Here is a 19,014-nt window from a genome sequence, read left to right on the forward strand (position 1 = left end):
CTATACTAGGTCAGTAAGCAAAGAGCCTAAACTACTGGCAATGTCCCACGAAGGGGTTGAGCTGTGAAGTTTCTTTATGGCCATTAACCCCCAGCCCCAGACGCAGGGCTGGAGTTCACACTCGAGCACCTACCTCTGCCCGGGGGAGCACACGCAGGGGGTGCTCCCCGCGGATCTGTGCACAAGACAGTCTTGTGCACCTGTCAAAACCCAAATGCTCAGCGCTGGCCTCTAAGTGGCCGGTGTGATTCTGCAAACCGATGACTGCATTTCTAGTGGTGGATATAACATGTTGCCATGCTCACACGATTTCCTGGTTCTGAGTTGAATATGTAGCCGATTCTCATCTTCCAGTTTGCTTTTTGTTTTTAAGTGAGGCTTAAAAACTGTGCCTTGGCTAGTAAGGTGCAGAGGAGGGTCTTTTATTTTCCACTTTGCTTGTCTTCATGATGCTTTTTAACTTCTACATCACCGACGATGCTCACACACAGTGACTGGAGGTCCGCTGGCATAAATGTAACAGAGAGAAGCCGAGTGAGACAGGTCAGGAAAGTTCAAAGGTCACCATCTAGGACCACTAGTTGACCAGTGAATACAATAAAGGGGAAATCCACTTTCTGATCAATCCAAGTTAATGCTCACAATTTCAGAAGCTGGCAGTTAATTTAAAAAAAAAAAGCTATATATATATATATATTTTTTTTAAGTCATATATATATTTTTTAAAACTTAAACACATGAGATATATAGTCAGTTTTAGTTCTCATTCATTTCTATCCTGGTAGATGTCATCCATTTGAGAGCAACTCAAAACAAAAATAATTCATCGTATCGTCTGCGATTGCGTCTTAAAGAGTCTGCCGTCACTTTCTGACTGGTTGCTGAGCTCCTGGGTGAGGGTAGGGTCAGGCAGTGTCCTGAGGAGGGGTCAGGCTGGGGGCAGACCTGCGCCAGGTTCTTCCCTTTCTCCTCCTCCGCACATGGCCTCACCACCTGTGACTCGTTCCTTCTATGCAGTGAAAATGTAGACGAAGAGGATCTTGAGGAACCCCGACATCATCTGTTAAATCATGCACCCTAAGGGCTGAGGCCCCCTGAGTGGGCTTGCTTTTACAAAATGCCACGTTTGAGAGCTTTTTTCTAGGCCTAGTTCTGTGGTCAGCCATCCAGGGAAACAATGATCTAGGTTAGCCTGCAAAAGGCCCACACGCTATCAGAGATCTTTTGCCTGAAAACGTTGACATGGGGAAACATTCAAATCAAATGCTTTTTATAAGTTATAAGGAAATCATGCTGAGGCTAATTTTTTCTCCCCCTTTGGCAATGCTGTGGAGCATATTACATTATGTTCCCACAATAGCATAAAATGTATGTCTTATCACTTGAACATAGCCCAGACAATAAAAGGGCGCCCGAGACTGGAAATATGTCTTCTGTGAGAGGCCAAACCAGCCGTAAGTGATAACACCAATGTGGGGGATGGAGAGCGTGAAAAGACAGAGCTACAGCACAAAAATTCGCAGACCAGTGACGAATGCACTCGGGTCTCGGGGCTCCCGCCCCTGCCTCACCGCCTGCCTGAAGACGCTAGCCGAGTCACTTGGGACTCTCTTGTCTTACTGTCTCGATATGCAAAATGGGAATTCTGTTCTAGGGCTGTGTTGGGGTAAATAAAATTACTGGAACTTGCTTCCCTTCCAATGTCAGGTAAAGGTGACATTTTGTTTCCTGGTGCCGGGAATTTGGTTTTTGTTTTCCTGTTTACTTTCATACATATTCAAGTGCCCACAAGTATTTTCTCTGTCAAAAATCCCCATTTCTCCTTCTGGTGCAGTGATTCATCGAGAATCTTGGCCTAAGTGTACTGCTGTTTCAGGGAACATGGACTCTGGGGAATGAACTGGGAACATAATCATGACCATTCAAATGGCCTCATTATAAGGCGACCCAGCATGAAGGAGACTCTCCACGGAGCAAATGAGTAAGTCATGGCTTAAGTTTCACGTGGTGAGCCCTGTTTGGGGATTTCATAAATTCACACCATTCTATGCCAGCAGTACAAGGCAGGGCCAGGAGGGTGAGCTGGCTGAATGCCCCGTGGCCACCCCTGGCCGATGTCCCCTGAAGGAAGAGCTGCAGGTTAGAAGAAAGTCTTACATGGGAAGAATCATTTAAGAGTTTTGTTTTTTAATATAAATGTTGGATCAGACGGTGAAGGGATAAAAAGGCTTATCTGAAGGAATACAGTGCTAGGATGTCGGACGTCTTGGGGAAAGAGACTTTCTTTTTGGTGCTGATCATCTTTCCCTCTGCCAAAAAACAAATGAACAAACAAAACCCAAACTTCTCAGAGGTTCCTAATGGCTAAAAAAATCTGCTTGTCCATCCCCCATGACTTTATTGTGTCCGCATAAACAAAGATCCCATAAAACATAGGAATAAATATAAAGGTACTAAAAAAAACTTGGCATCTTTTATTTTGGAAAGCAAATGACAAATCTGAAACTGGATACAACGAGCCACTTTTTAAGACTTTTAAATACTTGATTCAAACTACTCTTAAGTCTCAGGGACCCTACCTCACACGCTGATCTTCTAGTTGGAACAAATTTAGAGTATTGCTTTTCATAATTTGTCACAAAATAACTTTCTTTTAAATTGGTGCCTTAACATGGTTGTAATTTTAACTTTCAAGGGCTTTGATTACAAATTTTAATTGATCAACGTTTTGGGAATAAAATATTGCCTAGATGTGCTCACAGTGGAAGCTCAGGGCAAGGAGAAAACTCCTCAGAAGAGAAAATGTTGCTGTATCAGTGGATCCGGTCACCCAGGGGTAACGGACTGTGCCCACTGTGGGTGCGAGATACCTTGCACTCTCTTGTGCTATCTCCTCCAACCATCATGGGAAGTAAGCAGGGCAGCGGTGATTACCCGTGTAACCGATGAAATAACTCAGGTGCGGAGAGAAGAGGTGGTTTGCCGCTGCCCCCACTCGGAGAACAAGCAGAGCCCTGATGGGAAAGGACACGCGATGCTCGGGACCCTGTGTTTTGTGGGTCTATGCGTATGTGGAGAGACATACAGATGAAATCTTTACTGGCACAAAGCTGGAGCTATTGTATTGTCACTCAGCTCAAAAAGAGAAGAATATAAACTCATAAACATGTGAAAAAGGCATGTTCTAACAACCAAGTCACCAGAAGCGCCCTGGTGCGGACAGGGGCAGCGGCCAGAGAATCAGGGGGACTCACCTTAGGGGTGAGGATTTCACCACGCCGAGAGCCAAGGATTCCAGAACACACAATACCCGGAAGTTGCCAAGGGCACACGCAGATGGTGTAATCAATGACAAATCAGAAACAGGACATGAATTATGGGAGAGGAAAGAAACTCGGGCCCGCAGCTCCAGCTCTGAAACCCAGAGAATTCCACAGGGCGTTGTGAAAGTCAAGCCCTGGGGTCAAGCAGGTAGAGATTTGCCTCCTAAAAACCCACTGGCAGGAGAGCAGAATGGCAAAACAACGGGAGGAACTGGGCCGGCGGCTGAACTGTGCATGATCTGTGCACAAAAGCCACGGGCAACAGGAAGGGGCGACAGAGTTCCCCAACTTGGAAATAATAATCGTGCGGACCCAGACACTGGCCCCGTGCACGGTACACAATTTGCAGACGCTGTAAAGATTAGTTGTTGATATGCACTGTTGATATCAATCGTGTGCACAGTTCCGTTAGCTGAATGAGACATTTTTTTAAAAAGCAAAATTCTGGTCTCTAGTTGGTGTCATTTTGATCCATGCACTTTTTAAAAAAACAAAACAAGAACCTCTGTTTCAGAACATAGGATGTTTTGAAGGTTATATTCTTGGCATTTAGAAAAGAGTAAACAGCCTCTTGGCTTTTGGACTGTGGCTAAAATCATAGGGTTTTTTTTTTTTTTTTTTTAAATTCGTCTCCAAGGCAGAAGATAAATTACTTTGCACCCAGAGAGTAAAAAATTACTCTTGATGGCCATACTTTTAAAATATATCAAAGGATGACCATCAGTCATTTAAAAGATATTCATAAAATGTCTGTTTGATAGATGAATACAACTTGGACACGGTATCTACTTATCTGTTAAAGGATATTGCCTAGGAAGGGGTGAGAAAAGCCAGAAGTTTGGGATTTAGAGACGAGGGGAGGCAAATAGGAGGAAGACTCTGGAACAGGGAAGCAGGAGGGGACGGAATACACTTGTCAAGTCTCCAGGAGCCAGGTAAGGATCTTGGCTAAAGGTGCTGCCACCAAAGTAATTCAGTAAGAGCGGGAGAAGAAAAGGTTTCGGGAGAAACCAAGTCTGACTTCCAGCCTCCAGGCCACAAGAGAATAAATCCCTGTTGAAGCCCCCTGGTCTGTGGGACTTGGTAGGACAGCCCTGGCAAACTGCTACCTTCATAAAACCCCATACAAGAAGGTTTAGCCCCAAGGCGGGGCCCCGAGGGCATTGGCCAAGTCCAGCCTTAGCCCTGCTCTGACGCCGCCTGCCGGCCCCGCGCCCACCCCCCCCGGGGTCCCACCTTGCAGTCTTGCTTAGCCCACTCCTCCTGGAGACCTCTGCAGCTCTCCCAGGGCTGGGGTCACAGCAGGCAAGCGTGCCTGGCACCCCACTGTCAGCCTCCTGGAAGGCAGAGCATATCTTCTACCATCTCTTCTCCTTCGGGATCAAGGGAAGCGTTTGGCGCTCTCTATGCTGCCATGGATGCCAGTTTGTACATTATGTCCATGTCCCATTGTTTTGTTGTTTTTTTTTTTTTTGAAATAAAAGCTGTAGCTCCTTTTGCACGAAAGCGTACCTTTCTGAGCCCGTGAACAAATGAGTGTGAGGAGCAGCACACACACGAGAAAGGGGTGGGACACCGGGTGGCAGGTCCTGGGGCTGGGCACCAGCCCACAGCCCTGGACACGGAACAAGACAGGCACCGGGGGCGGGGGGGGGGGCAGTGTCTGAGCAGAGGGTGGACAGGCCTTAAGGTCTGGGGTGGCTGTGGCAAGGCTGGCTCTTTCACACTAGCTAGTGAGGTAAAGTACGTAGAGTCTAATAGGATTTCCTTTGTCCTTGTGAACTGGACTTTGGCTGACAGTCAAAAAGGAGGAGGGTCTAGGTTGGCTTGTGACTGACGTAATTACAGGATTCTGTTAAGGCAGACGCGTGGATGCTGAGAGTCCATCCAAAAGCCCCGAGGCTACATCGCCGGCAGTGTGGGCATCACGTTTCCCCCAGAAAAACCTGTTTGTGTAGCCGGGACCACAGAACAGTGGCTCTAAAGGGGACACCAGCAGCTACTACAAGCAGAGGGCACCTCCCCCAACCATCCCTGGTGCAGATTCCTACCTAGGATCCATGTTTCTGACAGATACTTGGTGGTCGCCTTCCTCTTTCCTTGGGAGGGTCCGATGCAGATGCCGGCCTGGCGTGGGACTCGCGTGATCTGACCCCCACACAGGAGGACCAGTTCCCGCAGCTTGGTTCTGGGGGGATTGCTGGCTGGGGTGATGAACATCACAGGCTGGTCGGCAAACAGGGTTCCCCGGTACTGCCCTGCAGACAGACCACGCTCCAGGCGGCAGAGCTGTGGGGCAGAGACAGGGGTGGTTAGCAAGGCACCCATCATTCCATTATGTGGATAGGTCGGCCACAGAGCTCACTTCCTTTTTCAGAAGAGTAGACCAAAGGTAAGGTTGTGCATTCTCAGGTGAATTCTGAATCCTGAAGATTCAGGAGAGATCATAACATTTAATGATAATGACAGATCACAAGCAAATAAAATTGACCTTTGCTGAAGCAGCTTGCAAGCAAAAGTACAAACAAATTTCTAGCCCCCACCCCCCAAAAAAAGGTTAGGCTTTTGAATTATTACAAATTCTAAACCAAAATAGTGAAAAGGAATCAACTGTTCAGTTGAATGAGGAGAACAGCATCTGCATCCTTAAATCCTATTCAAGCTATGAGTGTGGATGAGTGTGGAAGGGAAAATGACAGTGTTGGAGAAGGAAGCCCGCCTGCCCTGGACCAGCAGGGTGCTTCAGGGCTCCCAGCAGCACAGACGGTACCAGGCCCGGAAAGGTGCCTGCCTCAGGCGCCACAGTGTAGATGGGCAAAGGGCAGACGCAATGATATAAAGCAGGGATCCTAGAGCTCTTCCCGGACTCCTGAGGTGGTGGGGGGTGGGGTGGGAAGTATGCAGAGGTTGCTTTCACTGAGTCACCGTGGAAATGGTGCCGAGGAGTATCGGAGACACTGGGAAACATTTCAGAAACAGGGATGTTAAATTGTTCTCCTTTTTGTTCTGATAAAGTTGTGGTTGACTGGCTGACCCAAGGGACAGTGGGAAGGCCTGCTTATTCTAAACAAACGTTTCACTAACAACAGATTAATAAAGACTTCTTTTTAAGAGCAAATACCCTCTGGGAGATGTAGAGGGTGAACTGTCATCCACATTTTGAGTATTTTAATCAGCTTATTTCCCTGAGGATGGAACTGAACATTTGAGATAAGTGGGCTCAGAGACACTCTGACGGGAGATATGTGGGAAGAGAGCTCGAGGGGTGCACCTCAGGGGAGTGTAACCTGCGTGGGGCAGTGTGGCAGGAAACAGGGCAACAAGCAGCCCCAAGGCACAGAGAGGGGCTGGCTCTGGAGGCAAGAGGGCCGCGAAAGATACCTTCCTCCATCTACATCACTGACAAAGTTGGATGAATTCTTCTTCCACTAGGTTTTCATATTGAGAAAAGAATCTCATGATGAAAAAATTTGCTTCAATATTAATAGAATCAACCCAATATACTTAAATATGGCCATGGAATTCTCTTCACTCATCACCAGTTTTGAATTATGCAACGTAGACATCACATTTAAGCACCTTCATCTGACTGGGTAAGTGGTACAGGATCCTGACAATAAAAGCAACAGTTCTACTCATGTGTTAACTTTGTTTAATGCTTCTAGTAATTTCTAATATTCCTCTGAGATAGGGGGTAGGAAGGGTCTCATTTAATTTTACAGATGAAGACGCAGAGGTGGAAGCCCACCAAGATATCTGCCTTGGCTAAAATGGTGAGTCAAACTGCAAGAAAAAACCCACGATCCTTCAACTTAGTGAGTCACTGGACCACGTTGCACTGTAACTGGAGATCAAGAAAGAATCTTACTAAGGTTGATATAATCCTGCCTTTAAAGAACTAACTATAAAAGTAGTTGATAATTGAAACGATACAGAAGGGTATAAAGTAAAACGAATTTTCCTACGTTAAATACTGCTGTATGTTATTCAAATTCATTCTTTTCCTTTCCTCCTCAGTGGCAGGGCACGGTTTCTGTGGGGGGTACTAACCTCTGCAGATCCATGTGTTCAAGATAGGGGAACCCTTCCCAGCTCAAGGTAAGACTCAGCATTGGTCCAAGCAAATCACAGTGATCTCATTTCCCTTGCAAAGGACTGGGTCAAGCATGCATTGGACTTGATCATGGCCAATGGGATCTGAAAATAAGTCCGCTGAGGGCAGTCTTTCCTCACTAATATAAACTAATGCATATGCAAAAATACCTCTTATTGGCTGGACTCTGTCATGTTGACAATAGGATACCTGGAAATACTGAAGCCACCTGAGGCCATAAACCATGCTGAAAATGGCCAAGTAGGAAGGCCTGGATCCTCGATCACCTTTCTATGTCACTGGATTGACCAAGCCAGGAATTGTCCTTTTTTTGTTCTTTCTATGTCGGGGGCGGGGGCGGGGGCGGGGGAGAGTATGATTTTTTTCATTTCTTTAAACTACTTGTCTGTTGAGATTTGTGTTTCCAGGAGCCCAAAGCATTCAGATGCTGCAGTCCTCAGGCCCCTGCCACCTACCAGAGGTAACCCCTGGTAAGTGTTTGCTGTGTTTTTCTAAACTCTGTACAATGTTCACACATAAAAGCATTCAGGACATAGTTTTTCTTAAAAAAAAAAACAGGATCAAGGATATATCTTGGTATGTGAATAAGCAGTAAATCAAACCCATATTTAACCCAAGAGAAAAGGACATACGTAAGCCTTTCAAACGGTTAGAATGTGACTTGAGTAGCTGACCGCTTTGAGTCTTCATTCCCCTCCCATGTTTACTGAGTGCTTACTGTCTACCGGGCACGTGTAAGATGCTGGGGAAGCAGAGAGGATTAAGACATGGTCCCTGACCTCGGTGTAAAGCACGTAATATGAAAGTCAACAAATGAAAATACTTCCTTTTATTTATTTATTCAGCTTGAAATTGAAGGAGGCAAAGAATTACAAGGATCTTATTCTTTACTCAAAATAATTGAGACTACGTGCATGCTGACTTTCTAATCCTAGGTAAAACAATTTCTGGGAAAGCTTAATCAAGATTTAGGTTACCTAAAATTAAAAATTAATTTGGGAATTTATCCTAGGAATACACTCCTTTATGTATATGAGGACACGCATGGACTGGAGTTCGTTGCCATAGAAATGATGACTGGCAAGTTCTATTTATATTACGGATATGGTAGGACCCACGATTCTCCTTATTACTGAGCTTCAGCTATATGCATTCTCTAAGGGAAGGTCTCCAGAACTCGATCCTTCCCCAATACTGCCCCACGACAGACTGCCCCTGTTACTCAGCCCCATGCCCCCCTGGCGCTTTCACATCTTCGGTCCACAGGGGTCTATAAACACGAGTTCCAGTGCAGCCTCACCCCGGAGACCACCATTCTGTCTCTGAAGGCACAGGTCATACACTGGCTTTTTAAGAATTCTGACCATGGCTAATCAGCTTTGCTCTCTAGCCCAGAGCACCACCGTATCCCCACTGGCCCGTGCTGTAGGTGCCAGATGACGCCCTCTGACCATGCCACCTTACCCCGAAAGGCTTACAGCTTATTATTACCATTGCCTTCTCCATCCCTTTTGTAATAGCAATTCACGGCAATGTGCTCCAAATCCTGATTCCATTTCAAACTTGTCAACACACACGCAGTACAAATGCTGTCAGCTGCAGAAACAGGTCTGGGTGGCAGTGGGCACTAATAGAGCCTGGTGGAGGGCATGGGCTCACTGCAGGGGTGATCATGGCGAGCTGTTCCTGTCCTGAAAGACAGCCTCAGAGATAACAAGGTTTATCGATACTGACTGATAGAAATTTCTTGCTAACTGTGGTTAAAAGATTTTTTTAAAAAATCATAACTCTAAAAAAAATTATAACTCTTATAGTTCATTTTATTTAACTCAGATGCGATAATGTTTCCAAGGAGAATTAACACATGGATAGATTGGGAATATGGAGACAAACCTGCAAATGAGCCAAACAATTGGCTTTTCCATGGGTGTGGGGGCCTTCCCTCCACCAGACAGGATTCAGTTCATGCCCATAGACAAGATTCAGTTGCACTGCCCCTGGATCGTTACAATTTACAGAGCTGTGAAAGATTCAGAGGCAGTCTAAGCCACAACCGGGCAGTCTGGAAAGGTGACCCCAATCTAAAAAAGTATAGTTGTTCAAGGAAGGACTAAATGTTTCCTACAAAGCCCAGGGTGTCAGTTGAAAAATGATGGAGGAAAAGGGGATTAAGCGGAGGTAAGGGACTCCTCTAGGCTTAATTATCGTCCACCATAAACAGGACAGGTCAGGAGTCTGGGTGAGTTTGGGGTAGAGTTCAGAAGAGTTCCCAATTTTCTCTATGGTGATGTAAAATCAGTACATAAATTAATATACACGTGTGTGTGTGTGTGTGTTTAAGACAAGAAGAGGGCTGACAGAAGGCAGAAATCTTTCTGTGCCAGGAGATCTTCATCTGAACCCTTGGCTGTGGAGGATGAGGACTATCGAAGGGTCTCAGTAAAACAAAGACATTAGCTGTGCTTTATAAAATGTTGCCTTTGCATTTGTGTCTTCATCAAAAAAGCGATACTGATTTAATAGCTCAGAACCTTCCAATCTATTTACAAGGCGATCAGTCAAGGCAGACCGTACTGTTGACAAAGCTGAGCAGAGCAGAATTCCACTCACCCCCCGTCCATGCTTCTAGCTTCAATGACTCCCAGATATTTAGCCCTGACCAAGATGTCGGCCCCACGGCGGGGAGGGTATTGACGGTTCATTTACTCCAGACACGGGGCTTAGATTTCAGTTGGTGAATGTGCACCTTCCAGGTAGAGCTCACCTTGATGATGATTCTGAATCACTGATGGTTTCCATAGGAACCAACAAGCCACATACAGACTTTTGGCTTGGAGAGTGAGAAGAAAGGTGTTTGCTCTGAGAAAAGCACATGGAGGGCCACTTCAGGTCAATGGTGTCCGAAAGATCATAGTTCAGGATCACTGCAGGTAAGGGACAAGGGGCTTGGCAGGTGATCACAATAACAAAAACTAACTTCTAAAAGCACTGAAGTATGTGCCATGGTGACGAGGCTGAATAAGCAGGGGCCAGCCAAATCCTGATTATACAGTCAGCTACCTAGTTAACGGGGAGCCATGAAATCCTCATGTGGGGAAGATCGTGCTGCAGACAACACGGAGGTGTGGAGAGCAGAAACAGGCAGACCCAAAGGAAAGAAGTGCAGTAATTTCAACAAGAACTGAGGCAGGGCAGGGGGAGCAGGAAGGGAAGTGTATTCAGGATGGAACAAGAAGGCAAATTCAACAGGAATCCTGTTGTCTTGTACGCTTCTATTATAATGGGGACGGGTTAGCTCCGGAGTCAGGAACAGAACCATGAATGCTGCTTGTAGGAAAGCTCAGCTGTTGGGGGTTTGAGGTTTCCAGCAAATCTACCTCTCTTTTCCCCCAGTTCAACTGGGAGAAAAGATACAGGTGCCAAACACAGGAGATCAAAATCACTTTCATTGGGCCTTGGACCTATGGTCATGTGAGTTTGCTAATACCGCCCTGATGACCTAGGAGGCACCCCCAAAGGCACGGTTGGCTCTGCACCAAGCGCTTTCCTCAGGAAGGCAGGCAGATGCGAAACGGGTGCAGAAGGAGCTGCATCAGGATGCCTGTGGGGCTGCCTCTGCTGGGCGGGGTGGGGGAGGGAGGCGGCGGGAGGCCCGGCAACATGAGGCTCCTCCTGACACTAACATGAGCGTGCAAATAGCTGAGGCACAGTGAAGCGCTCACGCCCGGTCACCTGGGGCAATCAGACTCGGGTGAAGTCCCCAGCTCTGCAGGAGCCCAAAGATCCCAGCGCTACCCATTGCAAAAGAGAAGTTAGACCCTGAGACAACTGTTTGGAAACACAAAATTGAGAAGTTTCACCTTCTAAAAATGTCAGTGCCTACACCTGACCATGCTTAATAGGTTGAATATATCAGAGGTAAAATGAACTTGTCATTGGTACTGGAGAGAAAAAACAAGGTCTGTGGTCCTGGGAAATTAAAAAAAAAATAACTATTCTGTTTAATTTTTATGGGATTTAGGCAAATGTAAGAAATGTTACAAAGACAAGGTCTTCAAATGATGACATAGTGACTCCTGAAACTCTGCATGGACCCCCCTCAATTTTCAATGAAAGGCTGTCCTTGCTGCTCTCTGCAGCATCCACCCCCCCAACTGGCCCACAGCTTTGAGGCTTACCTGCTCAGGCAGCCTGACCCCCCACCTCACTGCAACTGCCCTTCCTCTCACTGCCCGATCGCTATACCCCAGCTCACTGTCCCTCCCGCCCTAACTCCTGGAAAGTGAAAAAGACACATGAGTGACCCTTTGAATACCCTGTATCGTCCCAAGTGCCTGGACCCCCCTTTCCTGCACCCACCTTGGGCTCTCACGCCGGGTACCAGAGTCCCATACCTGGCAATGCCCTCTCCCCTCCAAAGCTTACAGCCCATGGCCGGTGGCTCCTATCGTCCCCATGACTCCTCCATCCTTCTCCCTGTTAAGACGGCCTGGTCCCAGTCAGCCGCCGCCCACTCCCCCCACCCCCCGCCCACCCAAGGGCAGGAAGGGACACTTAGCTGGTTCCCTGAGGCACAGCCAACACCTGTTACTGTAGACACACTGTGCCTTTACTGCCCGCTAGGAGCCCCTCCCCACCCATTCTCCTCTACTCCCCCAACCATCAGAGCCTGCTTGCCGCGTTCACACCCGCGTACACAGTCCCGGCACCCTGCCCGCCCCCAAGCCTCTCCCTTGGCCAGGCGTCCCCTCTTCTTTGTGTCCTTCCCCAGCACAACGCCTTCAAAGAGCCGCCCTCGCCAGGCTCTCCTTCCCATCCTCCCTTCCGTCCACAGTCACCCCACTTCTGCTCCCATGGCCCCTCCCGCCACCAAGCCCCCCCACCCCGGGCTGACTCCTCTCCCAGTGATGAGCAGGACAAGACGCTGGACACCGCAGCCCCTCCCTCCACTTCAAGTGATGAGCAGGACAAGACGCTGGACACCGCAGCCCCTCCCTCCACTTCAGTCACCTTCTTTGCTTGGCTTCTGGCCCGTGGCCCTCAATCTTTTCCCTCCACCCTGGCTGCGGCAGCTGTGGTGGATCTTTCTCTTCTCGCTCCAGTGCCACAGCACTCCACACTGGGTCCTCCTCTGCACTTGCTCCCTGGTGACCTCGTCCAGCGTCCAGGCCTGAGACGGCTTCCGTGCGCCTCTGATGCCCACATTCTGTCTCCAGCTCGGAATCCCAAGCCAAGGCGCTCTCTTGGCCTCCCCTCTCCCTCTCCCCTCCCTCCTCTCACAGACCTTGCAGGCCCAAACCAGCCTCCCCTCCTGCAGCCTTCTCCATTTCTGGCCGTTCCATCCTTCCAGACGCCCAGGCCCAAGACACGGAGGTCAGCTTCTCCTTCACAACACGTGCAGATGAGGACCATTCCTCATTGTTCTGCGCTCCAGTCCAAGGGACGTCCAACACCACTCACCTGGGTTAATGCCTCTGAGCTGGTGGCCCTACTTCTAAATGTGTCCCCCCTTCAGACTCTTCTCAACAGAGTGAGAATTTTAAAAACCTAAGTCAGATCACGTCTCTTCTCTGCTCAAAATCCTGGTGCCTCATTTCATTCAGAAGAAGAGCTGAAACCCTTGAGCTAGGCACCATGATCATTGCTTCCCACTTACCTCTTAGCACCTTCCACCTAGTTCACGCCCCACCCCCTTCTCTGAACACACCGGAGTACTTGTGCCTCAGGGCCTTTGCACCAACTTTCCCCTCTGCCTGGGATGTTCTTCCTTCAAGTGTCCACACGGCTAATTCTTTTCCTTCTTCTGAGTCTTTACTCAGCTGTCAGCATTTCTGTGTGGCACCCCCCCAAAATCCCAACGCCTTTATTCTTTTTCTCTTGCCACACATTTTATTGGCTTCTAAGATAATATACAATTTATTCTATGTTTGTCATGCTAGAACCTAAAGGCAGGACTCTTTGTTTTGCTCAGCGACATATCCCCAGCACCTAGAACAGTGCCTGGCACATAGTAGGTGCTCAGTTATACCTGCTGGTCAGTGAATTTATTGAGCGACTACGGAGAATTGTGTTTGGGAGTCTGATTTCAGGACCGCTTCTACTCTAGCTACCACCCTCCCCAGGGGACAGCACAGCAGCAGTGACAAGACAAAAAGGATTTCTGGAAAAGGGCAGAGAGCAGGGTGGGCGGACACCCTGGGAGAAAGTTCCATGGCGCAGCAGGGCCTTCAGCTATGGAAATGCACAGACGGGAGAGCAAACACCTCCAGTCTGGGAGGAACAAAACCGGAGAGGAGGCGGTCAGCCGAGGCACGAGCGAGCACCTGTGTCCGCGGCAGACCAGGAGAGAGGAGGCAGAGGACGGGCCAGCAGGGGGAGCGGGCAGAGGGTGCTGGGGCGCAGGTGAGCATCTCGGGACACGATGCTGGGCGTTGCAGAGGACGCACCGGAAAAGACAGGAGTGGTGCTGGAAGCGCAGGGGGTGCGTAAGGGTGTAAATCACCGGGGTCACAGAGGGGTCGACAAGGGGGGGTGCATCTACGGGACACCCTGAAGGCAAGAAGGTAAGAGCTGCTGATGGGCAGCATGTGGGGGACGAGAAGGGGGGGCTCCACAGGAACTCCCGCCAAGATGGCAGGAATGCTGATTCCATAGAGCACTGGTCCAGCTGCGGGGAGGCTAGGGGTGGGGGGGTGCAAGCCAGTCAGTAGCCAGACCCACACTCAATTGTCAGTCGCTGGCACTCAGAGTTTAAGCCTGCTGCAGCTGGTGCCCCCATACCTCTGACTGGTGTCCTCCTGGGACTCATGGCAGAGCCCAAACCCCTGCACCAAGAGTCACTTTCCTTTATGGTCTCCCATGGTTCTTCCACTCTGTAATACATCCGCTTGTTGTACTACTAACATGTTCTAAATCCTTATCAATGAGGAAGAACATCCCAGGGAAGGTCAGGGCACGCACAGCTCAGGTCAAGAAACACAGCTGGAGTGACCCCTGAATGCAGCTCACGTTTAGAGTGAAGTACCCCAGCATCAAAAGGGATTATGTACATCCAAATTCTGCATTTTATAAACAGACCAAAGCCGAGAGTAAGGAGGTGCCGGGAGCCACACAGTGAGTAAAACAAGTGGACTGCAACAGAGGGATCCAGGAGCTCGCGTTCCCATATACCGACCGGGAGCGGTGCACAGGGCTGCGGTGGCAGGGAGGACAGCAACCATGAAGAAGCATGCACGATCCCTCCAGGCAAGTCCCCTCCCTGCCACCAGCGGTGCCACTCTGAGCTTTGGTCTGGGCTAATACCAACACGGCCCAGGGGTGAGGGGGCAGGACAGGAATGCATGGGGCCACGCAGTTAAGGCAAATCATCCTGCCCTCCTCCTGCCTGAATTCTTGACGACATCCCTGCCCTCTGAAACATCTAGTCCTCCTGGCCTGGGATGTATCACCCCTGGCTTTCTCCCTTAGCCCTGCTCATCTTCCTCTCCAGCCCCCAGATGCTGACAACTCACAGCCCCCTCTTCTACCTCCCCAGAGTCCTCTGAAGATGAGCAGCACGCCCCACTTAGTACAGAGCTTTCCTCTGGCCTCTGGGACCGTTTAACGAACTGCGTGCTGGCCTCTCTTTCTGGAACATTCACAGGCCCTGTGTACCCAACTACATCTAAACCTTAACTCGTGCTCTTCATTCTCAAACCAGGTCCCACTAAATCACAGCTAAAAGTTACTAAGAGCTGACTGTGTGCAGTTAAGCACCTCCTGTGAGTTAGCTCATTTAAAATAAACATCTGTGAGAGACACTCCCTGTGTGCAGCTGATGGTGGAGAATGACACAAACTCAACCTCCACAAGGTCACAGAGCTGGGAAGGGAAGGAGCTTGGATGCTAACCCTGCCAAGCTGTGTTCTTGATAGTTATATAATACTGCTTTCAGAATCTCAGGGAAGGCGACCCGCCACCTGGGTGTCGTCCTTGACTTGCTCCTTGCCCGCACCTTCCAGCCCCACTCTATCACCAAGTCCAGTAGGTTTTGTCTCCTGAGCACTGTTCCAAGTCCAGCCTCTTTAACAGCACCACCACCACCCCTGCCAACCTGCAGCTCGCAAACTGGGTCGGGATCTACCTGGGGTCCACTCCTGTGCCCTCACGTAGGTAAGTGCATAAAGTACCCTAACCTTAAGTTTACAGCTTACACGTAGCCCGTGTAACCGTGGCCACCATCAGGACACTGACGGTCTCCAGCTCTCCAGGGGGTGCCCCCTGCCAGGGAGGACTGCCAGTCTGAGCGCGGTCATCATCGGTGACACGGCTCTGCTCTATTACCGAACTATAGAAATGGAGTCATGTGGTACGTACCCTTTTGTATCTGGCTTCTTTTGCTCAGCACAATATCTGAAGCATATCCTCTTAAAACCCTCCAATAGCTTCCTACTACTCCGAGGGGAAAAAAAAACAAAACAACTCAAATGGCCTAGAAGACGCCCCCATGACCCAGCCCCTACTTTTATCTGAGGCTGAATCTGACATCAGCCTCTCCCTCCTCTCTGTTCTGCCTCAACAGTCTCCTTCCAGTCTCATAATGCCCTTGCTGCTCCATTCTGGCCACAGGGCCTTGAAACATGCTGCTGCCTCTGCTAGGCTGGTGAGTCGATCCCTTGTTAGTCAGATTAATTCCTACACACCATCTGGATTTTGGCTCCTCGGCATCTCTTCAGGGAAGCCCATGCTGTTCCCCAGCTAAATCAAATCTGCATCATCCTTTTGTATTTAATAAACACAGCCACTGTTCTAAGTGCTTTATAAATATTAACTTATTTTACCCTCATAAAAATTCTGTGGGGTAGTTACTCTTATTCTCCCCCTTTTCCATATGAGAAACTGAAGACCCAGACAGGAAGCACCCTGCCTAAGATGACAAAGCTAACAGACCAGGAGCCAGAGCTGGGAGCACTCTGCTGGCCCTGGGCGCCTGTCCTTCCCCTTCCCCTCACAGCGCTTCTGTGTCCTCCCAACACTGTACCAATTACACTGGGGACAGTTCCTGGCCCACTGTATGTGTGCGTGCGGCGGGGGGGGGGGGGTTCCCTCAGCAAATGAGTGTATGAACAGGTGTCGGCAACTATATTTAGATGACATCTCTCAGGTACAACTAGCTGGTGGCTACACGTGTGTACTGAGTATGTGTATACAGTCGTCCACCCCCTTATGTACAGCTTTGCTTTCCACAGTTTAGCCTCCCTGGGGTCAACCGCAGTCAGTCCCAAAGCAGACCCTCCCCCTTGAGTATCATCAGAAGGTCAGCAGTAACCTAGGGCTATGTGGCACATGATGCCTGCGTCATTCACCTCCCTTCCTCGCGCCTCGCAGGCATTTTATCACCTCACATCAGCACAAGGGTGAGGTGATGAGAGTCTTGAGAGAGAAGAAAGACCACATTCATAGAACTTTTATGACGGCATATGGCTAGAATTGGTTTTATTGGTTGTTAATCTCATACTGTGCCCGATATATAAATTAAATGTAATCACAGGTCCCCACGTACAGGAAAAAAACATACCCTATACAGGCTTCCGTAGTATCTGTGGTTTGAGGCATCCACTGGGCATTTTGGAATGTGTTCCCTCAGATAAAGTGGGGACTACTGTATACATGCATCAGTATCTGTTTATGTTGCAGGGACAATTTTGTTTTTTGTGTGAGATCCTCACTTGGAAGCTGAATCTACAGAACCAGCCATGAGGCGACAGTTTTGTTACTAACTCAGGTCTGTGCCACACATCCCCAACCTCTGTTGGACAAGCCAAGGGTGTCTAACTTAGTGCGTCTGCAATATAAATGTTCCTCTTCCATGGGGCCGGTCGCTATGTTTAACATCCCAGAAGAGTAGGACTCCGAGGATTTTGGCTTGCACAACTTAATATTTACTGGTCCCCTTCATTGCGATTACGAAAGCAGTGGCTATTAGAACTGACAGTTAAGATATTAAACAAATTGAGGGTTCTAGAGGGGAGGGGGGTAGGGGGATGGGTTAGTCTGGTGATGGGTATTGAGGAGGGCACGTTCTGCATGGAGCACTGGGTGTTATGAACAAACAATGAATCATGGAACACTGCACCAAAAACTAATGATGTAATATATGGTGATTAACATAACAATAAAAAATTTAAAAAAAAGATATTAAATAATAACTGTTAACATTTACTGAACATTGCATAGAAGCACATTTGCTAAAGTATGCTAGGTACGTTCCATGAAATATCCAATGTTAATTATTACAAAATCCGGTGAGGCAGAGACCATTATTATCCATGTTTTTCAGGTAATAAAACTGGGGTGCGGAGTCATTTGGCCAAGGTACCATACTGGTGTGTGGAGGGCCAAGCATCCAGACCGCATCTGTCTTACTCAGACCCTGTGCCCTTCACCAGGAAACGTACTGCCTTAAAGTTCATGGCCTGCAGAACTCAGGAATGACTAACAACGTCTGGATTTCTAAGTACAAATAATTGTATATCCATCAGTTCCTGTGATGGTAACTATCTGAAGATCTTCAGGTCTTTCAGAACCATCTTGGTCTTTCAGATAGGTCCAGCTTTACAAAATTTCTCTAGTTCAAATTCAAGCTTGAATTCTTTGCTAACGTGAGATCTGAATTTATAAAGATTGCACACGGAGTCCTGGCTCCTCCACCCTGTAGCTACGTGATCTTGCATTACGTAAGCCTCTTAGATCTGGTTCCCTGGGGGCAAAATGCAGATGATGGCCCTCAGAGTTACTGTGGATCAGTCACATCCTCCACCTTGCTATCTTGCCATCAAATGCATGCCCAACGTTGCTGAATGAATAAGAGTGGGCTGCAACTGATGAGCCCCCGTACAACCTGAGGGCTGAGCCAGGAACTGTGGTGGTGGCTTCCAAGACAAGGCACAGAGCCTGCACTCACGGATAATTACAGTGCCCCTGGGGAGTTAAAAAAAAAAGATCTATCTAGATCCTTAAAGAATCTTATACGATGCCCAATGGAATAAGCCGATTAAGGAGAAGCATCTAGATGGTAGACAACTGCCACTCCGTGTCTGCAACTTCCCAAGTCTGAGCTCTGGGGACAGACAGAGTGGCCTCTGTCCCCACCTCGCTCCTACAGATGGGATGAGAGACCCAGGGGCAACTCAGCCCCACACAGCTGCATCGACTTAGGGGAAGTGGGAGCATGCAACTTTTAACAGCTTGATGATGGGGAGACTGGAGCCTGTCAAAGCAAAGAGACTCTAAAGACCAATAAACATGGTGCAAATAATTCCAAGAATCCTTATGGTTCTCAGCAGAAAAAAGCCTCACGCGAAAATGAGTGTTGTCAGACTTGGGGGTGCAGTTTCTATACTCAGCACTGGTTTTAATTTTTTCCCTAGTTTTATTTACGTGCAACTGACATATAAACAGCACTGGCTCTCACACTACAGTTTGAAACTGTTTTGGCAGTAAGAGTGAAGAGAAATTCCAAAGAATTTATGCAAAAAAGAAAAAATTAGTTAAGGGCGGAGGAGGGGTGGGGGAGACAAGCCTCTGACTGGCGGCCTG

General features: G+C 48.4%; 1 protein-coding gene across 7 annotated transcripts in view; it reads right to left on the reverse strand.

Moving 5' to 3' along the window:
• MCPH1 (microcephalin 1) overlaps window positions 1–19,014 on the reverse strand; it is a 251,127-nt gene that overhangs the window by 10,165 nt on the left and 221,948 nt on the right. For 6 of the 7 annotated variants that reach the window (XM_027597817.2, XM_027597820.2, XM_027597819.2 and 3 more), the window contains one exon: window positions 5,375–5,612. The exons of the other annotated variant lie outside the window; for it this stretch is intronic. In XM_027597817.2, coding sequence (XP_027453618.1) covers window positions 5,375–5,612 — 238 coding nt within the window. The remainder of the gene's footprint in view (window positions 1–5,374; window positions 5,613–19,014) is intronic. 7 annotated transcript variants of the gene reach the window in all.

Source organism: Zalophus californianus, chromosome 2 (genome assembly GCF_009762305.2).
Source record: "Zalophus californianus isolate mZalCal1 chromosome 2, mZalCal1.pri.v2, whole genome shotgun sequence".
In the NCBI taxonomy this organism is placed as follows: Eukaryota; Metazoa; Chordata; class Mammalia; order Carnivora; family Otariidae; genus Zalophus; species Zalophus californianus.